The sequence below is a fragment of the Chiloscyllium punctatum genome, chromosome 20 (assembly GCF_047496795.1).
Source record: "Chiloscyllium punctatum isolate Juve2018m chromosome 20, sChiPun1.3, whole genome shotgun sequence".
NCBI classification, from domain to species: domain Eukaryota; kingdom Metazoa; phylum Chordata; class Chondrichthyes; order Orectolobiformes; family Hemiscylliidae; genus Chiloscyllium; species Chiloscyllium punctatum.
In genome coordinates, this window is record NC_092758.1 from 45,494,071 (window position 1) to 45,517,183 (window position 23,113).

The 23,113-nt window shown below is 40.6% G+C and overlaps 1 protein-coding gene across 3 annotated transcripts in view; it reads right to left on the minus strand.

Moving 5' to 3' along the window:
• The window catches only part of psd2 (pleckstrin and Sec7 domain containing 2), a 182,972-nt gene that overhangs the window by 58,642 nt on the left and 101,217 nt on the right, over positions 1-23,113 (minus strand). For 2 of the 3 annotated variants that reach the window (XM_072590834.1, XM_072590832.1), the window contains one exon: positions 16,224-16,284. In XM_072590834.1, coding sequence (XP_072446935.1) covers positions 16,224-16,284 — 61 coding nt within the window. The remainder of the gene's footprint in view (positions 1-16,223; positions 16,285-23,113) is intronic. The other variant, XM_072590833.1, reaches the window with a different exon arrangement.

The window sequence follows — 23,113 nt, forward strand, 5'->3', positions numbered from 1 at the left end:
ACACAAAAGTTGAAAAGTTGAAACTTTGCTTCATGCTCTGTTCAGTGGCCCCTGCTTCTCCATTCCCTTAGCTGGAAATGAATTTTGTTTAATAAGGAATGGCTCAAAGTTTGGTCAACAAAGTGATATTTAGGACAGATCTAGAAGACGGATAGGAAGGTGCTACAAAGGTTTAGGGAGGATATAGTGTATTGTTGGGACAAGATTATTTCACATATAGTCACCAATGGCAGGCTAAACAACGTAGTTGGTGGTGAGTTGGGAGACAGAAAGGACAGTAATATGAGGGCAAGATGTTGGGAAGTTACACCTTGGTTTGTTCAAAGACACTTCTCTTCCATGGCATTTCATCACAGAGACATCCCCTTTATCATCCTGCACCTTCAGCAATGGCCACTGCTGGCAGTGCTGCTGTAGAAGTTACTGAGCTGTCATCCCTCTGATTGGGTTGCCAGTGCTGGGAGGCAACGTGACTGCCCTTAATTGACTACCACTAGTAAAATGTTATCCTAAGTCCCACAGCCCATCAAAACAGAATTGGCTCCTGCTTCAGTACTGTTAGTGGGATTTCTTTATTCCTTGAGAAATTCAGCTCACAGTATGTCATGCATAAAGGGCACAATGTTACAGCAAATAAACCATAGCCATTTCTTAATTGTTTTACTTTCCTTATCCAATTCATCTCTCTGGGTACCTGTGCTAATTGTTGTGCATTATTCATTTCTCCCCTAGCATCATTACTGATGCCAACTGAAATTTCTCTTTCTTCTGTGCAGAAAAGAGTAGGATATTATCAAGTCATCCTGTCTGAGAAATGTTCTTTGCTCACCTTCCAAATTTGTATACGTGTAAGCAGTGAACATAAGCCACTTTCATTAACTATTAATACTGAAGAGGTGTATCCTCCCAAAGGAATCTATGTGGAACACCAATGGCACCATTACAATATGTGAATGCTTGACTAACCAGATATCAACTGCTTTCTGAGAAATGCTTCAAGCAAAGTATGTCATGCATTAAATGGTACAGCACAAAATAAAATACGAACTGCAGTAAGAGGAGGGAATTCTGGGATGTTCATGTTCAATACATGCTAATTGATCACATCAAAACGAAGATACCAAACATTTCTTCAAATTTTAGCAGAGGACATACAGTCATAGAAACAGGCCCTTCGGTCCAACTCTTCCACTCTGACCAGCCAACCCAATCTGACCTAGTCCCATTTGCAACATTTGGCCCATATCCTTTTAAACTCTTTCCATTCAGATGCCTGTTAAATATTGGAACTGTACCACTCTACATCACTTCCGCTACCAGCTCATTCCAATTACCCCTCAGGTCATTTTCAAATCTTTCCCCTCTCACATTAAGCCAGTGACATCTAGTTTTGGACTCACCCACCCTGGGAAAAATCATGCCCCTCATGATTTTATACACTTCTATAAGGTCACCTTTCAGCCTCCAATACTCCAGAGGAAAAAACGCCCCAGCCTATTCAGAAACTCGCTCTAGCTCAACCCTCCTGTTCCAGCAATATTCTTGTAAATCTTTTCTGCACCCTCTCAACATCTTAACAACATCCTTGCTAAAGAAGGGCAAGCAGAATTGTACGCAATATTCTAAACGTGGCCGGACCAATGTCCTGTACAGTCGCAACATGACATTCCAACCCCTCAACTCAATGTTCTGACCAATGAAGGCAAGTATGCCAAATGTCTTCTTTACCATCTGTCTACCTGCAGCTCCACTTTCACGGAAATATGCACTTGCACCTCTAGTTCTCTTTGTTCGGCAATATTCCTCAGGGCCCTACCATTAACTATATAGGCCCTGCCCTGGTTTGCCTTACAAAAATGCAAGACCTTACATTTATCTAAATTAAACTTCATCTGTCACTTCTTGGCCCATTGGCCCATCTGTTCAAGGTCCTAGTGTACTCTGAGAAAACCTTTTTCACTGTCCACTATACCACCTCTTTAGGTGTCATCTGCCAACTTACTAACTGCACGGTGGCTCAGTGGTTAGCACTGTTTTCTCACAGCACAGGGACCCAGGTTTGATTTCAACTTCGGGCCAACTGTCTGTATGGAGTTTGCACCTTCGCCTTGTGTCTGTATGGATTTCCTCCAGGTACTCTGGTTTCCTTCCACCGTCCAAAAATGTGCAAGTTCGGTGGATTAGCCATGAGAAATGCAGGGTTACAGGGATGGGGTAGTCTACTTGGGATACTCTTTGGACTGTTGGTGTGGACTCGATGGGCTGAATGCCCTGCTTTCATATCGTAGAGATTCTATAATTCTATTGATGTTGGTCCCCTTCCTATTGAGGTGGAACTGATCCCTCTTAATCAGGCTACTTCTACCCCTGAAGAGAATCGCTATGGCCCAAAAATGTGACTCCTAGACCCATTCACCAGCTCTTCAGCCACACATTCATCTGCTCTGTCTTCCTGTTTGTACTCTGAGTAGTACTACCCTCAAGGTCCTACTTTTTAACCTCCTGCAGAGTTTCCTGTATTCTCGATGCAGAATCTCATCCTTTTCCATATCCAAGTCATTGGTACCAGGGCTGATGACCATACAGTTTTGTCTTATCACCATATAAATTTTAAATGTAGATGCAGAATTGTGCTGTTTGATGCCAGGAACTTTTCAGCTATAATGCAGCATAGAGATACATTAACCAGTGGTCCTAAAGGTCAGCATATGCCCAAAACTTGTTTGCCCTCATGGAAAGAAGGCATGGAGAAGGTAAGCCCTTTGTGCAATCATATCAGGCAAGTGATGGAGTAGACCAGCGTTCAGGGTTGCATCTCTCTTTAGCTGTGTAAACCTAAAGCCTTGGAGAAGTCTGTTCAGAAGCTGAGATATATTTCATATATTCAAAATACTGTCACTCAGCGTTACCCTTTCATTGAAGGTTATTCCATTTAATTTGATTTGCACGCAATATGCTCTCAACAGCTGTCCAAATCTGCATCTGAAACTGCAGTACACCTGCTAATTATGGAAATTGAGTGTAAGCAACATATATCCATTTAAGTCTATCTAAAAACGACCAATAACCATTCCTCTACAATTCTATGTAAAAGCATAAAATCAGAAGTAATAAGTAGTACATTTGAACTGTTCCATTCTACCAATGAATTGTCAGCACTAGGCCAGAAGGTTCTTGTGCAGAATGAATGAGTTCAATATCAAAAGATCCTGAGGTCAAGATATCACATTTTGATAGATGATTTTCCATTACAGTATCCCTTCACTAAAGTACCATTATTCTAACTCTATCCTGATTAGCTCATTCATTCTTTCAGTCTTGTTTTTTTTCTCTGAAACAATGACATTTGTGATATAATACATAGAACAATTGCAAAACACCTTTGATGATTATAACGAGGAGCAACAAAATTGAAAATTAAAGATAGAAAGTAGTGCCCTGATGGCTGAAATTTGGTAGCAAGGCACCTTTAAGCAGGCAGAAGGGTAGGGTTGATTATGTCTGGAGTGAGAAGGCTCATGAATGGCCATCTGCTTCACTTGTTACTGAAGCCCTTAAATAGGTAACTAACTCAACCAACTAATGGACATGGATCTCACCATTCAGGAGGTCTGAAATGCAAACTCTGCTGGGTTGTTTGCAAGTAGTTTGAATCAACTTGTCTCACATGTTGAGAGATGATTTTGGCTGAGGTGGGACTTGAACCTTGACCTTCTGGCCCAGAGGCAGAGACACTACCACTGCACCTCAAGAGTCCCTCGGGGTTGCTTGTTGAGCTGTTGGGGATGATGATCTATGTTATGAGTAAATCAGTGCCTGCCTGAGAGACGTGGCAAAAGGAAAAGATGGATTGTTGACAGCCAACTATTTTCCTTTGTTCACAACACACCTCCCATATGATCTCCCTCCAACCCCATAATCCCTGTCTCACTCATTTCTCTGGGTTCTTCAGCAATGCTGCACATCAGAATGGTGCAATACTGTCATCAGTGTCTGACATCTCCCAGGGCCGCAGCTGAGCAATGTGTAGCTACCAGCTTCTAATTTGCTGCCATCTCTCGGGGGTGGGATTTCTGGCCCTGAGGTATGTGATTCCCAGAGAAGGCCTACTGCTGCCCAATTAAGTGCCTGATTGGCACCTAATTTGGTGAGACTTCCTGAAAGTTAGGTGACGGAAATCTTTCAATGGCTCTTCCGCCAGCAACTGAGACGTGCATGACCTACACTAAATTCTAAATAAAAACCGAAAGAACTGCGGATACTGTAAATCAGAAACCAACAGAAATTGCTGGGAAAGTTCAGCAGATCTGGCAGCATCTGTGAAGAGAAATCAGAGTTAACACTTTGGGTCTAGTGACCCTTCCTCGGAACCATTCTGAGAAAGAGTCACCGGATTCAAAACGTTGATACAGATTTCTCTTCACAGATGCTGCCAGATGCTGAGTTTTTCCAGCAATTTCTGTATTGTTTCTACATTAAATTCTGTCCAACAAGATTTTTTTTTCTACCTTATTGTATTATGCCTGCAATTTTGGGACAGATGGTGTCAGAAGCAAATTACCCTCAATATCATGATCAAGTCTCTGGACTCCCATTTTTAATATGGCAGGTATTTATCATAAATATAAAGTAATATTTCCAATATCAACTTTAAGAAATTAATTGTATCTTAAATATAATTCAAAAAAATCTTCATAAAAATAATTTTACTTTAGCGAAGCTATAAGCACCTCAGAAAATCTGCTAATGTTCTAAAATATTTTGAATATTTCAGATCTTCTTGAATTTTTGTCATGAAAATAAGTAGACATAAATGTAACTAAGTTTAAATTACATTCAATGTTAAACTACAGTGCACTTCATTATGTGCAGATATCAGAAGGCTGAGAATATGCTTAATGTATTGAAAAGTATGTTTAAAAAGCCCATGCAATACTATCCTCCAATGAAGGCAAATGTCACTTTCAGTATAAGATCACACAGCTTTGTAAAATAGCAGGACATCTCTTATTCTGGTGACCAGAGGTGAGAAACATAGAGTCATAGAGATGTACAGCACAGAAACAGACCCTTCAGTCCAACTCATCCAGGCTGACCAGATATCTGAAATAATTCTCGTCCCATCTGCCAGCATTTGGCCAATATCACTCTAAATCTTTCCTATTCATGTACCCATCCAGATGTCTTTTAAATGTAATAATTATACCAACCTCCACCACTTCTTCTGGGAGCTCACTTCAAACATGCACCACACTCGACATGAAAAGTTTGCCCCTTAGGTCTCTTTTTAATCTTTCCTCTCTCACCTTTAAATGTTGCCCTTTAGTTTTGGACACCCTCAGGTCTACTTACCTGATCCATGCCCCTCATGATGTTATAAACCTCTATAAGGTCACCCTTCAGCCTCTGACACTCCACGGAAAATAGCCCTGGCATATTCAGCCTCTCCTCATAGCTCAAACTCCCCAACACTGGCAGCATCCTTGTAAATCTTTTCTGAAATTGTACCAAATAAACGTACCAATTGGAAAACCTAATCGAATGCATTCCTCCAGATGTTGGAAGGTATATTAGTGGGCACTGGTTAAAGCCTACACTTACCTGGCCTCTGTCTGACTCAGAAATTCTGAGTAATAATGGGAAATATGGTGGAGAAAATAAAACCCTGTTACAGTTAGAAAAAACTACTTGAAAGCAAATGTTGACATGTGAAATTTATACATGCTGACTGGTGTTTCATGTGTTTCACTAAATTACAAATTGGAAAAAGTAGTATTTTTTCACAAAGGCAGCTGTTTTGGCATATCTAATGATTGAGTTCTCATGCTTACATTTGAGCATAACATAATTAAAACACTGATTTGATTATAACATGCAAGGGAATGTGAATGATAGTAATTGAATGAAGCAGAAAACTTTTCAGTTGATTGCATATGATAATAGTAAATATTCTATGCCAAAACAGAAAAGGTAAATCTGAAATTCATACCATTCTTAGATATACAGTTATAGCCAGCGAACAATACATGTGTGAGTATTGTGCACAAATAATGGCAAGATCAAAAACATAAATAATTACATTAAGAAAATTCATTACAAATTGTGTAGCCATTGCTCATTGATTAACATTATCTAGCAGGTAATGAATGCATTCAAAGAGACTGTTAATACCCTAGTTAATTTATTCTGTTCCTACATTTTCCAGTAATTGTCTTAACTGGTGTTTTAGTTTACCAGTCCAGAAGCTTACATAAATGCTGCCTAGAGCATCTACAGCACCAATAACAAGAGTTTGATAAGAACATTTTCCCCCATGGAGGTTCCATCAATCAAAAACAATTCAGAAAAAGTGCTTGAAATAAATACCACTTTCAAGAAAACACAAGACAATATTTTCACATGCATTAATTATTTATTGAATTATATAGTAGCAGCAGAGCTACTTTATTTCTCCTGCAAATCAGTTACTGTTTAGAGACCTGCCCTAATTTCTGATTTACCAGTAAAGAATGTTTCTGTGTTTGTACTGTTCTAACTTACACCAGAATTATACTACCATAACCTGAAGGTTTGCCTTAACCTGAACATCTAAATGGATAACGTATGGTTGTACTACCAACCAAATGTCCAGAATTAAAAGCACAACCATGTTCTTGATTCATTAAAAGTTCTGTACTATTCAGCAAAATTTTCCAAGAAGATAGTATCTTTCATTACTCACAAACTTAAGTTTATAAAACTATACAAATAATATGGAATTTGGAATTGAAAGTTCATGAGATGGAAAAGGTTACCATCATTACAGTCAAAAGTCATGCACCAAGCAGAAGTACACTTACCACCTGAGGCAGCGAATATGGGATCCACGGTCAGGCAGAAAATCAGAAAGGATACAAAGGCAAAAGAAAAGGTTAGTCTCTAACATACAGCTGTTGCCATTTCCTCTATTGGAGATTTCCAAGCAGAATGGAGGCTATCAAGGACATCAAAGCAATGCTACAAACATTCTATTCCACTTGGTTCATAACAAGTTATGAGCATCAAGTTTATACAAGCTTAATGGAAGTATATGCAAGGAAATACATGACAGCATATCTAACAGTACACATTATTCCCTTTCAGCCTATGAAGCATTAAAAATACCAATTCAAAATATAGAAAAACAAGAATGATCTGAGGTGAGTAACTATCATATGGCCCATTGAAGTTTGCATCGTTAAGTATTTCCACTTCCCTTCCATTTGGCATATATATCTAACAATGTTATATGTTTTTATCTAGTATCATTATAAGTTTTTTCAAAACTTCAATATTCCCTTATAGTTTATCTCCTTTACCTTTGAGATCTTTCATATTATTCTTTCTACAACAAAATTACAAACTGATGTAAGTGCAGGTTGAGTAGTGCGCTATAATTTCTGCAGATTCACAAGTCCATTGTCCTGGCTCTGAACTCCAAAAGTTTATTTGTTGTACCACACTTTCCAAACTGGAATATTTACAATTTTTCCTAAGTCCCTTCCAAAATCTTCTGTGCTAGTTTTTCCCAATATTTTGCTGCTGTTATCTTTAAATTGCTAACCACTCTTTTACAGTTCTGATACTGAAAGGATTTCATTATTGTGTTTAGTACAATGTATTTAGTAAAACATCAGTGCCCTTTTGGCATGATTAACTTATTTTAAAACTCACTAAAAACTTTAACATGATGCTGTATCTTTCCAAAAGTTATATAAATAGTAATTTGGTAGTATAGAGCTTAAATATTGCTGAAAAGAAGACAAAATTTGCTGTAGCTTTTCATCTTGCATTCAGCAGGATAATTTGCAAGAATGCCAATAAAGGGGAAAATCAACATTTATAATGTTAAAAATCACACAACACCAGGTTATAGTCCAACAGGTTTAATTGGAAGCACTAGCTTTTGGAGTGACGCTCCTTCATCAGGTGATTGTGGAGGGCTCGATCCTGTGTTACAATCGAGCCCTCCACAATCACCTGATGAAGGAGCGTCGCTCCGAAAGCTAGTATGCTTCCAATTAAACCTGTTGGATTATAACCTGGTGTTGTGTGATTTTTAACTTTGTACACCCCAGTCCAACACCGGCATCTCCAAATCACAACATTTATAATGCTTGAGAGGAGAGTGCTAATGAGATGCTGGAAGACTGGAGGTTGGCTAATGTGGTGCCACTGTTTAAGAAAGGAAAAGTCAGGAAACTATAGACCAGTGAGACTGACTTCAATGGTGGGCAAGTTGTTGGAGGGAACCCTGAGGGACAGGATTTTCATGTATTTGGAAAGGTAAGGACTGATTAGGGATGGTCAACATGGTTTTTTGTGTGGGAAATAATGTCTGACGAACTTGATGGAGTTTTTTGAAGAAGTGACAAACAGGATTGATGAGGGCAGAGCAGGAAATGTGATCTATATGGACTTCAGTAAGACGTTCGACAAATTTCCTCATGGAAGACTGGTTAACAAGGTTAGATCTCATGGAGTACAGTGAGCACTAACCATTTGAATACAGAACTGGCTCAAACAAAGAAGAGAGTGATGGTGGAGGGTTGCTTTTCAGATTGGAGGCCTGTGACCTTTGGTGTGCCACAAGGATCGGTGCTGGGTCCACTACTTTTCGTCATTTATCGTTATATAAATTATTTGGATGTGAATTTAGGAGGTATAGTTAGTATGTTTGCAGTTGACACAAAAATTGGAGGTGTAGTGGACAGCGAAGAAGGATACCTCAGATAACAGTGGGATCTTGATCAGGTGGGCCAATGCGCTGAGGAGTGGCAGATAGAGCTTAATTTAGATAAATGGGAGGTGCTGCATTTTGGGAAAGAAATTTTAGCAGGACATATACACTTAATGGGAAGGTCCTCGGGAGTGTCACTGAACAAAGAGACCTTGGAGTGCAGGTTCATAGCTCCTTGAAAGTGGAGTCGCAGGTTGATAGGATAGTGAAGAAGGTGTTTGGTATACACTACTTACCTTTATTCATCAGAGTATTGAGTACAGGAGTTGGGAGGTCATGTTGCTGCTGTACAGGACATTGGTTAGGCCATTTTTGGAATGTTGCATGAAATTCTGGTCTCCTTCCTATGGGAAGGATGTTGTGTATGGGATCAGTTGCCAAAGGAAGTGGTGGAGGCTGGCACAATACAGCATTTAAAAAGCATCTGGATGGGCATATGAATAGGAATGGTTTAGAGGGATTTGGGCTAAGTGCTGGCAAATGGGACTAGATTAGTGTAGGATATTTGGTCGGCATGGATGAGTTGGACAGAAGGGTCTGTTTCCGAAGCTGTACATCTCTATGATTCTATGTGGCAATTGCACTCTGATTTGAGAATATGTTGCCATGGAGGATGCAGTAGTTAATGTTTTTTTAAATTCACACATGCTGCTGGTTCAACCAGTATTTATAACACATCTCCAGTTGCCCTTGAGAAGGTGGTAGTGAGCTGCCTTCCTGAACCACTGTGGTCTACGTGCTGATTGTTGACTGTTAATTGCCCGGCTGTTTTTGGATTTCAAACTAGCAGGTTGAGTCTGATTGATCAGGAAATTTCCCTGAGAAATGACCCAGTGAATTGCTGTCAAATATCTGGTTGAGTTTAAACAGGCACAGTATATGCACATTCTTTATGTCTGAAAAGAACAGATTCCTGCATATTAATATATGTCGATTCCAGTATACACAAGTAATGTGAGCCTGACAATCCTACATTAGTGATCAGTGCAATACAGGTTATAGCCTCCCCCTTAAGTTTTGTACAGATTGTTTTCTTCCCTGTTGACTTCACTGTTCATCCCTTCAGTAAACTGCTTATGTAGTTTACACTTTTAACCGTAAACTTCTTTTACATACTTAATTTTATAGTTTCCTTTCCATTTTTCTTTGAGGAAACTTTCCCACATTTAGCTTTGTTTTCTCACTCAGTAAATTTGGGCTTTAATGAATTCACATAGTCCTTGCTTGGTACCGATTTAAAAAAAACAATGTCAATACTGTTATTGTTTACTTTTTATGCTGACCCTGATCCATAAGCCAGTAAATTTTTAATGACTGCTCCCAGGCCCTTATAAATTTCCTTCCTGTTCCTTTTGGTTATTAGAGTTAGACAATTACTTATCTTCATACACTCCACATGCGGCATTAAGGATGTCATTCTGATTACTTATAAGAACCAAACCCAGAGTGGAGTTTTGCCAATAAGGTCAATGAAACACGGGAGTCATGAAACATATTTGTTGGTTCATATTCTGCTCCTAACCAGTAGTTGAGGATTTCTAGTTTATACCTAATCATACACCGTCTCACATTGGGCAGAACTTTCCAGACCTCCACCAGTAGGTTCGCAAGTGAGGGGATGGATCTTAAATTTTCCATCAAACATCCAGCCAACGGCCCGCCCCAATCAATTCACAATTTTAAATGGGATGGGCAAGGTCTATAACAGCCTGTCCATGTGAGGCCTTTAAGTGGCTCATTATTCTCTACTTAGAGAATTACTTACCACCCCATCTCTACTTACCACCCCATCACTAAGTCTGGCAGAAGAAGTTCAGGGGTAGGGTGAGCCCAGCAGATCAATCTGTTTGGACTTCAGGTGGAGGAGAGTGCCCTCCCTCAATAGCCTCTTGCTCTCACGGGAGCCTGTAGCTTCTCATCAAGACCCATAGCCCACTCAAAGTTCTCACTCTTCTCACAATCCCCTGTTACTTACCTGGTGCACTCCTTATGATAGAGATTGTGAGCTATGGGTTGAGCTACAGACCAACCCAGGAAGATCTATTGATCACTCCGTATCACCTCCTAGTTATTAACAATGCTGTCAAGACCAGCAAGAGTTCAAGGTCAGGGAGGAAGCCCAACCAGTCATGCCACCTGGATCTCTCCCAAAGATTGGATTTTCATATCGAAAACTGCACACCCATCCCTTTCCAGGTCTGCACCCTCACTGGTGCCCGCCACCCACCCCCCCCACTCTGACTGAGGGGTGGAATGCCCATCTCCAGCCAATGCCAATAGCTGTGGAGCTGCTGTGTTCAGAGGGGATGTCTTTCTCACTAACTCTTCATGTGCTGAACTGAAAAAAATTCTGCCGCTTATTTCGGCTCCTTCATCATCATTGTTTTTAGAACAGTTTACATCTCGGTTCAACAAATCAGTTTGCATCCTTTGGAACAGCCATTATTTTTTCCCGAACCTTTATGAAGTTTGTTTCCCTGTTTTGAAGAAGAAGAAATTGACTAACCCCTGAAAACAGGTAAAGGCTTTGTGTTATTTAATTAGGCCAAGCTCATTTATTGCATTGTAGGCAGCATATAACTCGGTACTATGTGCTCTCTAAAATGATTGCTGCATGCAGCTACTACTCCCTGTGATGTTCACGGGTTGCACAATCTGTTGCAGTCTCAACAGCCAAATGTTACTTAGAAGCACAGCATGCTGTTTTAAGGAAAGGTGAAATGTAACTGTAAGAATTGATGGTATTTTTCAAAAGTTCATTAAGACTGCAATAATTAGAGCGGTGACTGAACATGACAGTGAGTAAGCACAAAGGGTTTCAGACAACGCACAACCGATCTTGATGGAAAAAGGTGAAAAGGAGAGGTTTCTTTCATTTGGGAAGGATTAGGTATCCTCTTGTTATGTGCTTAGGGATGGAAGCCATGGGAATAATTGATGGTGCAAGTTAACGACAGGAATGCTGTTTCAATAATATGGATTCAGTGCAACAGTGCAACAAGCTTAGTGCAACTTGATACAAATTATCAAGTCAAACAAGTTCATTTTTACCTTATATATCCTGCCAACATCCACTGTTCAACCTTTTACATTCACATAGCCCAGCAATAAGCAATAGCACTGTGTGGTATGGTGTGTGTGTGTAACCATTTTTATCAATGCGACATCTGCCACACTGTTCATTGGTAGTGTGTTTCACAATTTGGACATCATCCACCAAGAGGCCATACAACAGCTAAAATGGGTATACACAGCACAATTTCTCCCTCATTATCATTCCAGATTTTATACATATACAAATGTGCAGTTTCTATCTGAATTAATGCTGATTATTTCTTGTCCTTTTTTTAATGCACCTCCACAGTTGTTGTTAGGCACTAATATCGAAGAAATGATTGAACTTAAAAATAATCAAAGCGACTGAAACATAAAAGTAGAAAAGAAATACATGAGAAAAATCCCAAATGGTTGGGGGCAGGTCCAGGAGCATGCAGATTAGGATTGTCCCAGAAAAGGCTGTTTGATCTGGACACCAACATTATCTGGACACCAACATGGTCCCGCACCCTCTTGCACTTATCCCAGGATGATTTACAAGTCCTGGGAGCAATCCCTGTAGATTTGGTTGGCAAACAATTGAAGTACTTTAAAAGGCAATTAAGGGCCTTTTTAAGCATAGAATCCTTCACTGCCAGCTGCACATTTGTTAAATGCAATGTTTGCAACTCAGCACGTTGGAGAAAATGAGTTTAAAGTGGGAACTGAACACAGGATGAAATGATATGAACAGCAGAAATAATGAAGCAGACAAGTTTGTATTCAGCTACAATGCAAGGTCTCCACAGGAGTAGTCTGAACTCACCAATTTTGTTGTGGACACTGTAACTTTTATACTTAGGATAGGACTGACTTTAATCTTGTCTTAGTGAATGTGAGACTTCCCTGTGAGATGGAGTCTGCATATTCAGCAGTCAGTTGGATCTCTGAGGTGGTGGTGCTGTGGCCTAGAAACTCCAATGACTGGAGCAGCTTTCTCCACAGCTCCATGCTGCAAGATGGAACAGAAGGGATAGAACACAGCTACAACTTAAAACAGATGATACCCTCAGGAAAGGGTGTCTCGGCCAAAGGTAAACTTGCTTAAACAGCAGTATTTCTGATGGCTCAGGTTCTTGCAGCAGGTGGTCACAGCTAACTGCAGTCTCTCAGAGACAGTTCTTCAAGTGCAGCAGTTGGCAACATTGCCCATGGTAACCATAACCTTCAACACTTTCACATCCAGGATCTATCATAGTTCAGTTGCTGACTTCAGTGATGAGGCCAGATTGAAGAAGTTGGGATTGTTGTCCCTGGAGAGAAGAAGGCTGAGAGGAGATTTAATAGAGGTTTTCAAAATCATGAGTGGGTTGGTCAATGTAGATAGGGACAAGTTGTTCCCCCTCATAAAAGAAAAAAATAACAAGAGGTCATAGATTTAAGTTAATTTGCGAAAGAAGTGAAGGTGATATGGGATTTGTTTTCTACACAGCAAGTAGTTAGGAATGCACTGCTTGAAGATGTGGTGGAGGCAGGTTCAATTGAGGCAGAGGACATTAAATTACTTGGGGAGAAATGGGAAAGGAAGGAGATTCACCCCAGGTAATAGAGCCAGTGAAGGCACGATAAGCTGAATAACCACCACCTGCATTGTAGCAATTCTATGATATGTTAAATTTCACATTGCGCAGCCCAATGCTACATCAGTCAGTCAACTAATGCCTTGTTTAGAAAAGATTCCAACTGTATTCACTTTGAGATTGTTGAGGGAATCAAACACAGCTTTGCTTTGTGTTCCCTTTGAAACCCACCCTACCCCAACACTAACAAACCTCCCCACTACTTACACAAGACACTGGCCACTTTCACTTGGCAGTTAAAAACTTTTATCAAAACTAAAAGCAGCAGAATCACTGGGGAATCCACAAATTACATGACTTAGTAATAAATGAGTTCATAAAAACACATTTTTATAATCAAATTAAAAGAAGCACTCATGGAACATTAACAATTTGAGGAATGATTGTCTCTGTGCTACCAAAAACAGTTTCTTGCATTTCCTTCTATATTTCCGACAAAGTGCTCCTCTGTAGCTTCATTAAAGGCTATTCATTTTCCTGTTCTGCCGCAAGATGTCCTTGGCAGACATAGTCTCAGTTTGAAGCCCATGAGGAATCTGTCAAAGATCTGCCCACCTTTGTTTGTGCAGAGCATGGCATGCTTTGTTTATGGTTGTGTTAACTTGACAGCTAGTGTGTGCAGGAAATGGCTGTGCGCTGGAAATGTGTGCAGAAATGACTGAGACAACCTGAGACAACCTGGCATTCACCTTACAGCTTTATCCATTTTCTGTACAAGGGTGCTCGCTGCCTCTGGAAAATCTGACAGAAGCATATGCATTTCCCTTTGTTGTTCCACAAATATCCTTTCAGTGTATGACCTTCAAAGCTCAGCACCTGTGTTAGCTGAACAGAATGTGGGAGAAGGACTGTTCATTCCTGTTCCTGTCTCCCCAGTCTGCTCCTGCTCACAGGTGATGTGCTCCTTGCCATGTGCCACCCTGCTAGGCCCCTCACGGATTATATATCTGCTCCTCTGCAGAGTACACAGAGGTCATGTGACAGGGCTAGTCTTCTGAAGACTTCTCAGGCTTATCCTCATCTGCTTCACTGGCAGCTTCAACATACCTGTAGGAAATTAAAGATATGAATTAAATCTAGACCAAAATGAAATGGGGGCTCCAAGCTAACAGAGCAGAGATCAGGGCATTTAATGTATTGTTGACATTGATTCAATATTAGTGAAAGTTAAGTCAGGGGGTATTGTGACATCTAACTCTGTTACCAGCTGGGCTATCCCCAGCTCTCCATTGACACCAATCTGTACAACTGTCTCCCTGTCAATGTTCAGGGTTTCTGCCACAATCAGGATAAGAGTAACCATGGATGGATGCAGCTCCAATCCAGTTCTCTGCCTGACTCTGGCATTGTGGGTTCTTTTCCTCTAACAACAAAAAAGCTGAGACTTATTGGTTGAGGTGTTAACTGAGTTAACTGGATATTGAGGATCAAGGACAAACATTTGACCAGGGCAACTCTGTGGAATGGAACTGAGGGTAATACATTGAGGGTGAATGTGCATTGGCCGGACAGCATGGTGGCTCAGTGGTTAGCAGTGTTGCCTCACAGCGCCAGGGAACCCAGGTTCAATTCCAGCCTTGGACGACTTTGTGGAGTTTGCACATTCTCCCTGTGTCTGTACAGGTTTCCTCTACAAGCTCTGGTTTCCTCCCACAGTCTAAACATGTACAGCTTAGGTGGATTGGCCATGTTAAACGCTCATAGTGTCCAGGGTAGGTGGTTTAGCCATAGAAAATGCAGTTACAAAGATAAGGTAGGAGAGGTGGGATGTTCTTCGGAGGGTCAGTGTGGACTCAATGGCCAAATGGCCTGCTTCCAAACTGTGGGGATTCTATGACTATTAAGATGGAAATCTGTGGAAGGGACTCCAGAGAAATACTTGTGTGTAACAGCAAGTTGTGTCCGTCAGAAGAATGCTGTGCAATAGAATGCTCGGGGGTTGAGAAAATATTGGCTCTCCCAGTTGAGAGTTTTGGCACTCATCTCATCAAACCTCAATGAACCACTTTCAGCACTGGATCCAAGTCCTCAGCATCATATCTTGGGTACTGATAATCTCAGCAACCTGAAGTCATACATGCATGATGTGGTTGTCCAGTCTCCTCCTACTAACCTGGGGAAAAAGGGCTTCTCTCCATGCCCTCAGTTTATCGATCATCATCTCCATGGATGATTCCATAAACAGGAGGACAGTTTTCCAGGATTTCCATCTCCATTCTCCTTCACACAGAATTGCTTTCCTTCCCTTTGTGATCCCTTTAAGCAAAGATACTTCACTGCTGTTTTAGATGCAAAATCCTGACCCTCTGCCCTTGACTGGGTGGGGAATCAGAAGGTAGGATGATAATTATTTTGTTCGGGTAACACCAACTGCACAGCGTGCAAATTAGAATCAAGTTCCTGAAACAAAAAAGTGATCCCATCATTCCACTTGGGAATAAGATAAGAAAATTCTGCTGGCGATTTCAACTTGCATTGGAATTCATAAATATGCTGATTCTCCTCATGAGGTTATACTTAACTGAAACAATTATGACCTGTGAAGAAAATTAATTATGCATATATTTTAAAAATATTTCTAATGCACATAAAATTCTTCTTCAACAAAAATTATTATTTGTAACCATATTTCAGATGACAATTAATGTGTCATTGCTTTAAGTTTAAATGCATTTTGGTTTATTTACCTTTTCTGAAGTACGATACTGTTATTTTAAGAAGTTTTACTCTTGTGACATAATTTTTACCTCAGTGTAAGTACCTTATCTGTAAAATAATCAAATGCACTTACATGCCCATGAAGGTCTGTGTTCAAAAGCATTAGTGCACAAGTTAATGTATGGACTCCATCTGAAAAATAAAAATGTATCATTATCACTTTTAATTGTATACACAAATAAAATATTATGTTGCAAATATTCCACTATTAGTGCAGATTTGAGATTGAATCATGGATGGATGTGCTCACAGTAACTTACAACATTGGTAACCTAAAGACATTGGGCTGTATCCCATGATAATTGTGCTTGTGATCTCAGTGGCATTGACTTTAACAAAACAATGCTTAGAAAATAGTGATCTTGTATAGAAGCAGTGGAGGTGGCTTTCATGCATCTGATTGAGATGATGGCTAGGTTAGAGGAGCTCATTATCTGCATACACAATACACTTTACAAGTTTTCACATAGCCTACAGAAAAAGCTAGAGATAGCGACAGTTCAGTAGCTTTCTGCAGCAACAAGTTGCTAGGAAGACACAATAAGGATACAGGATTCCACTAGAGTGGCAGTTCTTTCTATTCAGTTGTTACCGTGAAGAATCAGCTGAAGTACTACACTTGCATAAGTTGTCCAAGATCAGCTTGGCCCTGTATAATACCAATCAGTAGTATGTTTGCTCATCTGTGCAACACCAGTGGAAAAGCCTTGCTGGGTGTATACCATCTGAAACTAAGACTTTATACTCTTATAGCCTTGTTCGTTTATCAATTATTTTCTCCTTTCTATCCCAACTGTATCAATATTCCTTTTAATATCAACATCTAGTGAAATGTCTATTTTCTACTTCTGTAAAAATCTAAAGCAAAATTGTTCTTCAAAACTTTTACCATTTCTCTGTCATCACCCGTAACTTTATTATGCTCACCCTTTAATGAACTTATCAAGACTTTAAATTTATTTTTGTTACTTGTGTACCTATAGCATACTTTATCACATTTTATATAACTTGGTATGCCCTTTTCCTGTCTCCCTGATCATTTAAAAGAAATACTTCTCTTAAGTTCCTCACATTCTATTTTGTCTTCCTGTCCTTTCATATCAAATTGCTTATTATGTGTCTTCATACTTCGATCTAATTTCCCCTTTCGTTCTCCATTTATCTACTGTGCTCGAATATTAGCTTTCGTTTTCCTGACTTTCGGTGAAATAAATTTCTCATGGTTGATTGCCCATTAACGATTTTTCACAAGTTGATGGGTGGAACCTTGTAAACGCTATATCGACAGATTTGATGGTAGGACCAGGAACAAATTTCTAAAGATCCACACAGGGTGGCTCCTCAATATATACCTGCTTCCAAGCATGGATGCCAAAGGCAGGAGCAGGATCAATCAAGGATCCATTGGGTGCAGAGGGAAGGGATCCTTTTTCAAATTAATCTTGTGACCACCTGAGAGAGTGGGTGATTCAGGGTGCTAAATTTCTCATTCAGAAGCTTAATGATCTGATATATCCTGTCTGGAGCCATTTCAAAATGAGTAATCTCACCCAGGGTCTGGACACAACAATAGGTTTGAGAGTGTGGGGCAGGAAAAGCACAGCAGGTTAGGCAGCATCTGAGGAGCAGGAGAATCGACATTTCAGGCAAAAGCCCTTCATGGGCTTATGCCTGAAACATCGACTCTCCTGTTCCTCAGCTCTTGTCTGATCTGCTGTATTTTGCCAACACCACACGATTAACTTTAATCTCCAGCATCTGCAATCCTCATTTTCACCTATAATAATAGGTTTGCCTAAATTAAACAAGATGCAGGATTACAGCATGTGGTCTTTCAAGCCTGGATGTGCAATCCAATATGATCAGGGCTGGTCCTCTATCCAATGCCCACTTTCCTGCTCGATGCCTCTAAAAATCTAGAACATATAACATTACAGCGCAATAAAGGCCTTCGGCCCTCGATATTGCACCGACCTACAAAATTAATCTGATGCCCATCTAACCTACACTGTGCCATTATTATCCATATATGTGTCCAAAGCCCATTTAAATGCCCTTAACTTTGGCAAGTCTACTACTGTTGCAGGCAGTGCACTCCATGCCTCTACTACTCTCTGTGTAAATAAATTGCCTAAATCTATCACCCCTCAATTTAAAGCTATGTCCTCTCGTGTTAGCCTTCACCATCTGAAGAAAAAGGCTCTCATTGTCCACTCTATCTAACCCTCTGATTATCTTATACACCTCGATTAAGTCACCTCTCAACCTTTTTCTCTCCAACAAAAACAGCCTCAGTTCCCTCAGCCTTTCCTCCTTAGACTTCCCTTCCATACCAGGCAATTTCCTAGTAAATCTCTTCTCAGCCCTTTTCAAAGCTTCCACATCCTTCCTATAATGCATGCAATACACCAGATGCGGACTTACCAGTGTCTTGTACAGCTAAAGCATGACCTCGTGGCTCCGAAACTCGATCCCCCTACCAATAAACGCCAACACACCATATGTCTTCTTAATAACCCTATCAACCTGGGTGGCAACTTTCAGGGATTGATACACATGGACACCGAGATCTCTGTTCATCTACACTGCCAAGAATTTTACTATTAGCCCAGTACTCTGCATTGCTGTTATTTCTTCTGAAGTGAACTACCTCACACTTTTCCGCATTAAACTCCATTTGCCACTTCTCAGCCCAGCTCTGCATGTTATCTAAGTCCCTCTGTAACCCACAACATCCTTCGGCACTATCCATAACTGTGCCTACCTTCGTGTCATCTGCAAATTTACTAACCCATCCTTCTATGCCCACCTCCAGATCATTTATAAAAATGAGAAACAGCATTGGCCCCAAAACAGAACCTTGCAGCACACCACTGGTAACTCAGCTCCAGGATGAATGTTTCCCATCACCCACCACCCCTGTCTTCTTTCAGCTAACCAATTTCTGATGCAAACTGCTAAATCACCTTCAATCCCAAAACTCTTTATTTTGTGCAATAGCCTACCGTGTGGAACCTTATCAAACGCCTTACTGAAGTCCATATACACCACATCAACTACTTTACCTTCATCCACCTGTTTTGTCACCTTCTCGAAAAACTCAATAAGGCTAGTGAAGCATGACCTACCCTTCACAAAACTGTGTTGACTAGCCCTAATCAAATTATTCCTTTCCAGATGATTATAAATCCAATCTCTTAAAACCTTTTCCATCACCTTACCCACGACCAAAGTAAGGCTCACTGGCCTATAATTTACAGGATTGCCCTGACTCCCCTTCTTAAACAAAAGAACAACATTGGCTATCCTCCAGTCTTCTGGCACTACTCCTGTCAACAATGATGACATAAAGATCAAAGCCAAAGGTTCTGCAATCTCCCTGGCTTCCCAGAGAATCCAAGGATAAGACCCATCCAGCCCAGGGTCTAATCTATTTTCAAATCTTCCAAAATTGCTAAAACCTCCTTTTTGTCAACCTCAACCCCAACTAATCTTATAGCCTGTATCTCTATATTCTCACTAATAATGCCCCTTTCCAATGTGAAATATTGATGAAAAGTATTCATTAAGCCCTTCCCCTATGTCCTCAGATTCCACACACAACTTTTCATGACTATCTTTGATTGGCCCTAATCTTACTCTAATCATTCTTTTATTCCTGATATACCTATAGAAAGCCTTAGGGGTTTCCTTGATCCTATCCACCAACAGCTTCTCATGTCCCTTCCTGGCTCTTCTTAGCCCTCTCTTTAGATTATTTTCTGGCTAACTTATAATTCACCAGTCCCCTATCTAAGCCTTCACACCTTATCCTCCCATAAGCTTTCCTCTTCTTCTTGACAAGAACTTGAACTTCTTTAGTAAACCATGGCACCCTCTCTCGACAACTACCTCCCTGCCTGATAGGTATATACATAGCAAGGACCCGCAGTCGTTGTTCCTTGAATTAGCTCCACATTTTAACAGTGTCCATCCCCTGCAGTTTCTTTCCCCATTCTATGCATCCTAAATCTTACCTAATCGCATCATAATTGCCTTTCTCCCAGTTATATCTCTTTCTCTGTGGTATATACCTATCCCTGCCCACTGCTATTGTAAATATAACTGAATTATGGTCTCTATCGCCAAAGTGCTCACCTACTTCCACACTTGGCTGGATTCATTTCCCAGTACCAAATCCAATATGGCATCATCCCTTGTTGGCCTGTCTACATACGGTGTCAGAAAACCCTCCTGCACACATTGAACTAAAACTGACCCATCTGAGCTATTTGAACTATAATATTACCAGTCAATATTGGGGAAGCTAAAGTCCCCCATAACAATTACCCCGTTACTCTCACTCCTGTCAAGAATCATCTTTGCTATCCTTTCCTCTGCATCCCTGGAATAATTTGGAGGCCTACAGAAAACTCCCAACAAGGTGACCTCTCCTTTCCTGTTTCTAACCAGAGCCCAAACTAACTCAGTGACTTGTCCTCCACTGCCTTCTGTGATAGAGAACCAGTGGTTCACTGCCGTTTAATCCTTTTTCTAGACTTACCAACTAGGGAAAACATCTTCTTTGCATCTAGTGTGTTTAGCCCTGTTAGAGTTTTATGCATTTCAGTAAGTTCCCCTCTCATCTTTTTAAACTCTACTGAATACTGACCCAGTCTAACTAATCTTTCCTTATAGGATAGTCTTTCTACCCCAGAGAGAGAAAGTGAGGATTGCAGATGCTGGAGATCAGACTCAAAATGTGTGGTGCTGGAAAAACACAGCAGGTCAGGCTGCATCCGAGGAGCAGGAGAGTCAATATTTCGAGCATAAGCTCTTCATCAGGAATGTGGCAATTAGAAAGGCAAATGGAACGCATTCCTGATGAAGAGCATATGCTAAAGACATCGACTGTCCTGCTCCTCGGATACTGCCTGACTGGCTATGTTTTTGCAGCACCACATTTTTTGAGTCTACTATCCCCAGTATCAGCTTAGTGAATCTCTGCTGTACTACCTGTATGGCAAGTATGTCCTTCATTATGTAAGGACACCAAAAATGCAAGCAATATTTGAGGTATGGTCTCACTCAGGTCCTGTTTAACTCAAATCCTCATGCAATGAACAGCAATATTCCATTTGCCTTCTTAACTGCCTGCCGCACCTGCTTCTTTACATTCAGTATCTAGTCTGGAAGAACATCCAGTTCCGTTTGTATATCCTTACTTCTCAATAAATCACCATTTAAATAATATCTTCCTTTCTGTTTTTCACACTAAAATGTATAACCTCACATTTAGACGTGTTGTACTCTGTCACTCAACCTGCGTAAATCACTTTGAAGCCTCCTTGCATCCTCCTCAAAGCTCACAATCCCAACCAGTTTTCTGTCATCAGCAAACTTGGAAATGTTGTATTTAGTTTCCATATCCAGGTCATTTATATATCACGTGAATAGCTGGGGAACCAAGCTCTGGTTCTTGTGGTACTCCATTGGTCGCTTTCTGTCACTCAGAAAACAATTCATTTATTCCCAATAAATATGCTAGAAAAACTCAACAGTTCTGTTGGCATCTATCAAAAAGAAACAGCAATACAACTTAGACCATGAGACCATAAGACATAAATTAGGCCATTCAGCCCATCAAGTCTGCTCCGCCATTCAATCATGGCTGATAAGTTTCTCAACCCCATTCTCCTGCTTTTTCCCCTTGACCCTTGATCCCCTTGATACTCAAGAACCTATCTATCTCAGTCTTAAATATACTCAATAACCTGGCCTCCACAGTCTTCTGTGACAATGAATTCCATAGATTCACCACTCTCTGGCTGAAGTGGTTTCTCCTTACCTCTGTTCTGAAAGGTCTTCCCTTTGCTCTAAGGCTGTGCCCTTGGGTCCTAGTCTCTCCTACCAATGGAAACATCTTCCCAATATCCACTCTGTCCAGGCCATTCAGTATTCTGTATATTTCAATTAGATCCTCCCTCATCCTTCTCTGTTGAGTATACACCCAGAGTCCTCAAACTTCTTCAGAATTGGTCTTGAAACATTAATTCTGTGTTTCTCTCCACAGATGCTGCCAGACTTGCTGAACTTCAGCATTTTCTATGTTGAATTCTCAGATTAACAGCATCAGCAGTATTTTTAAAATTTATTCCCATTCTGTTTCTTGTCTGCCAATCAATTCTTGATTCATTAGGGTTAGTATTAGGCCATTATATTACCATCTTATCCCTTACACTTTAACTTTGTCTACCAATCTCTTATGTAGGCAATTCACAGGAGGTTCACCAGCTTGATTCCAAGGCTAAAAGGGCTGTTACATGAGGAGCAGTTGAATAGCATGGGCTTGTACTCACTAAAGTCCAGGATAATGAGGCGGGGATCTGATTGAGGTATATAAAATGTTAAACAGGATGCTAAAGTGGATGTTGAACAGACGTTCCCTTCGTGGGCAGTCTTTAAAAAGAGGTTGTGAATATAGAGTGAGAGGAAGTAGGTTCAAAACTGAGATGAGGAGAAACTACTTCTTTCAGAGGGTCATGTGGAACTCACTGCCCCAGGGTGCAGTGGAGGAAGAATCAATCAACAGATTCAAGAAAGAAATAGCTACATTTCTGATGAAAAATGGGATAAAGGGCTATGGGGAGCAGGCAGGAAAGTGGAGTTTTTAGATTAGATTAGATTAGATTCCCTACAGTGTGGAAACAGGCCCTTCAGCCCAACAAGTCCACACCGACCCTCCGAAGAGTAACCCACCCATGACCCATTCCCCTACTAATGCACCTATCACTACGGGCAATTTAGCATGGCCAATTCACTTGACCTGCACATCTTTGGATTGCGGGAGGAAACCGGAGCATCCAGAGAAAACCCACGCAGACACGGGGAGAATGTGCAAACTCCACACAGACAGTCGCCCAAGGCTGGATTCGAACCCAGGTCCCTGGCGCTGCGAGACAGCAGTGCTAACCATTGAGAG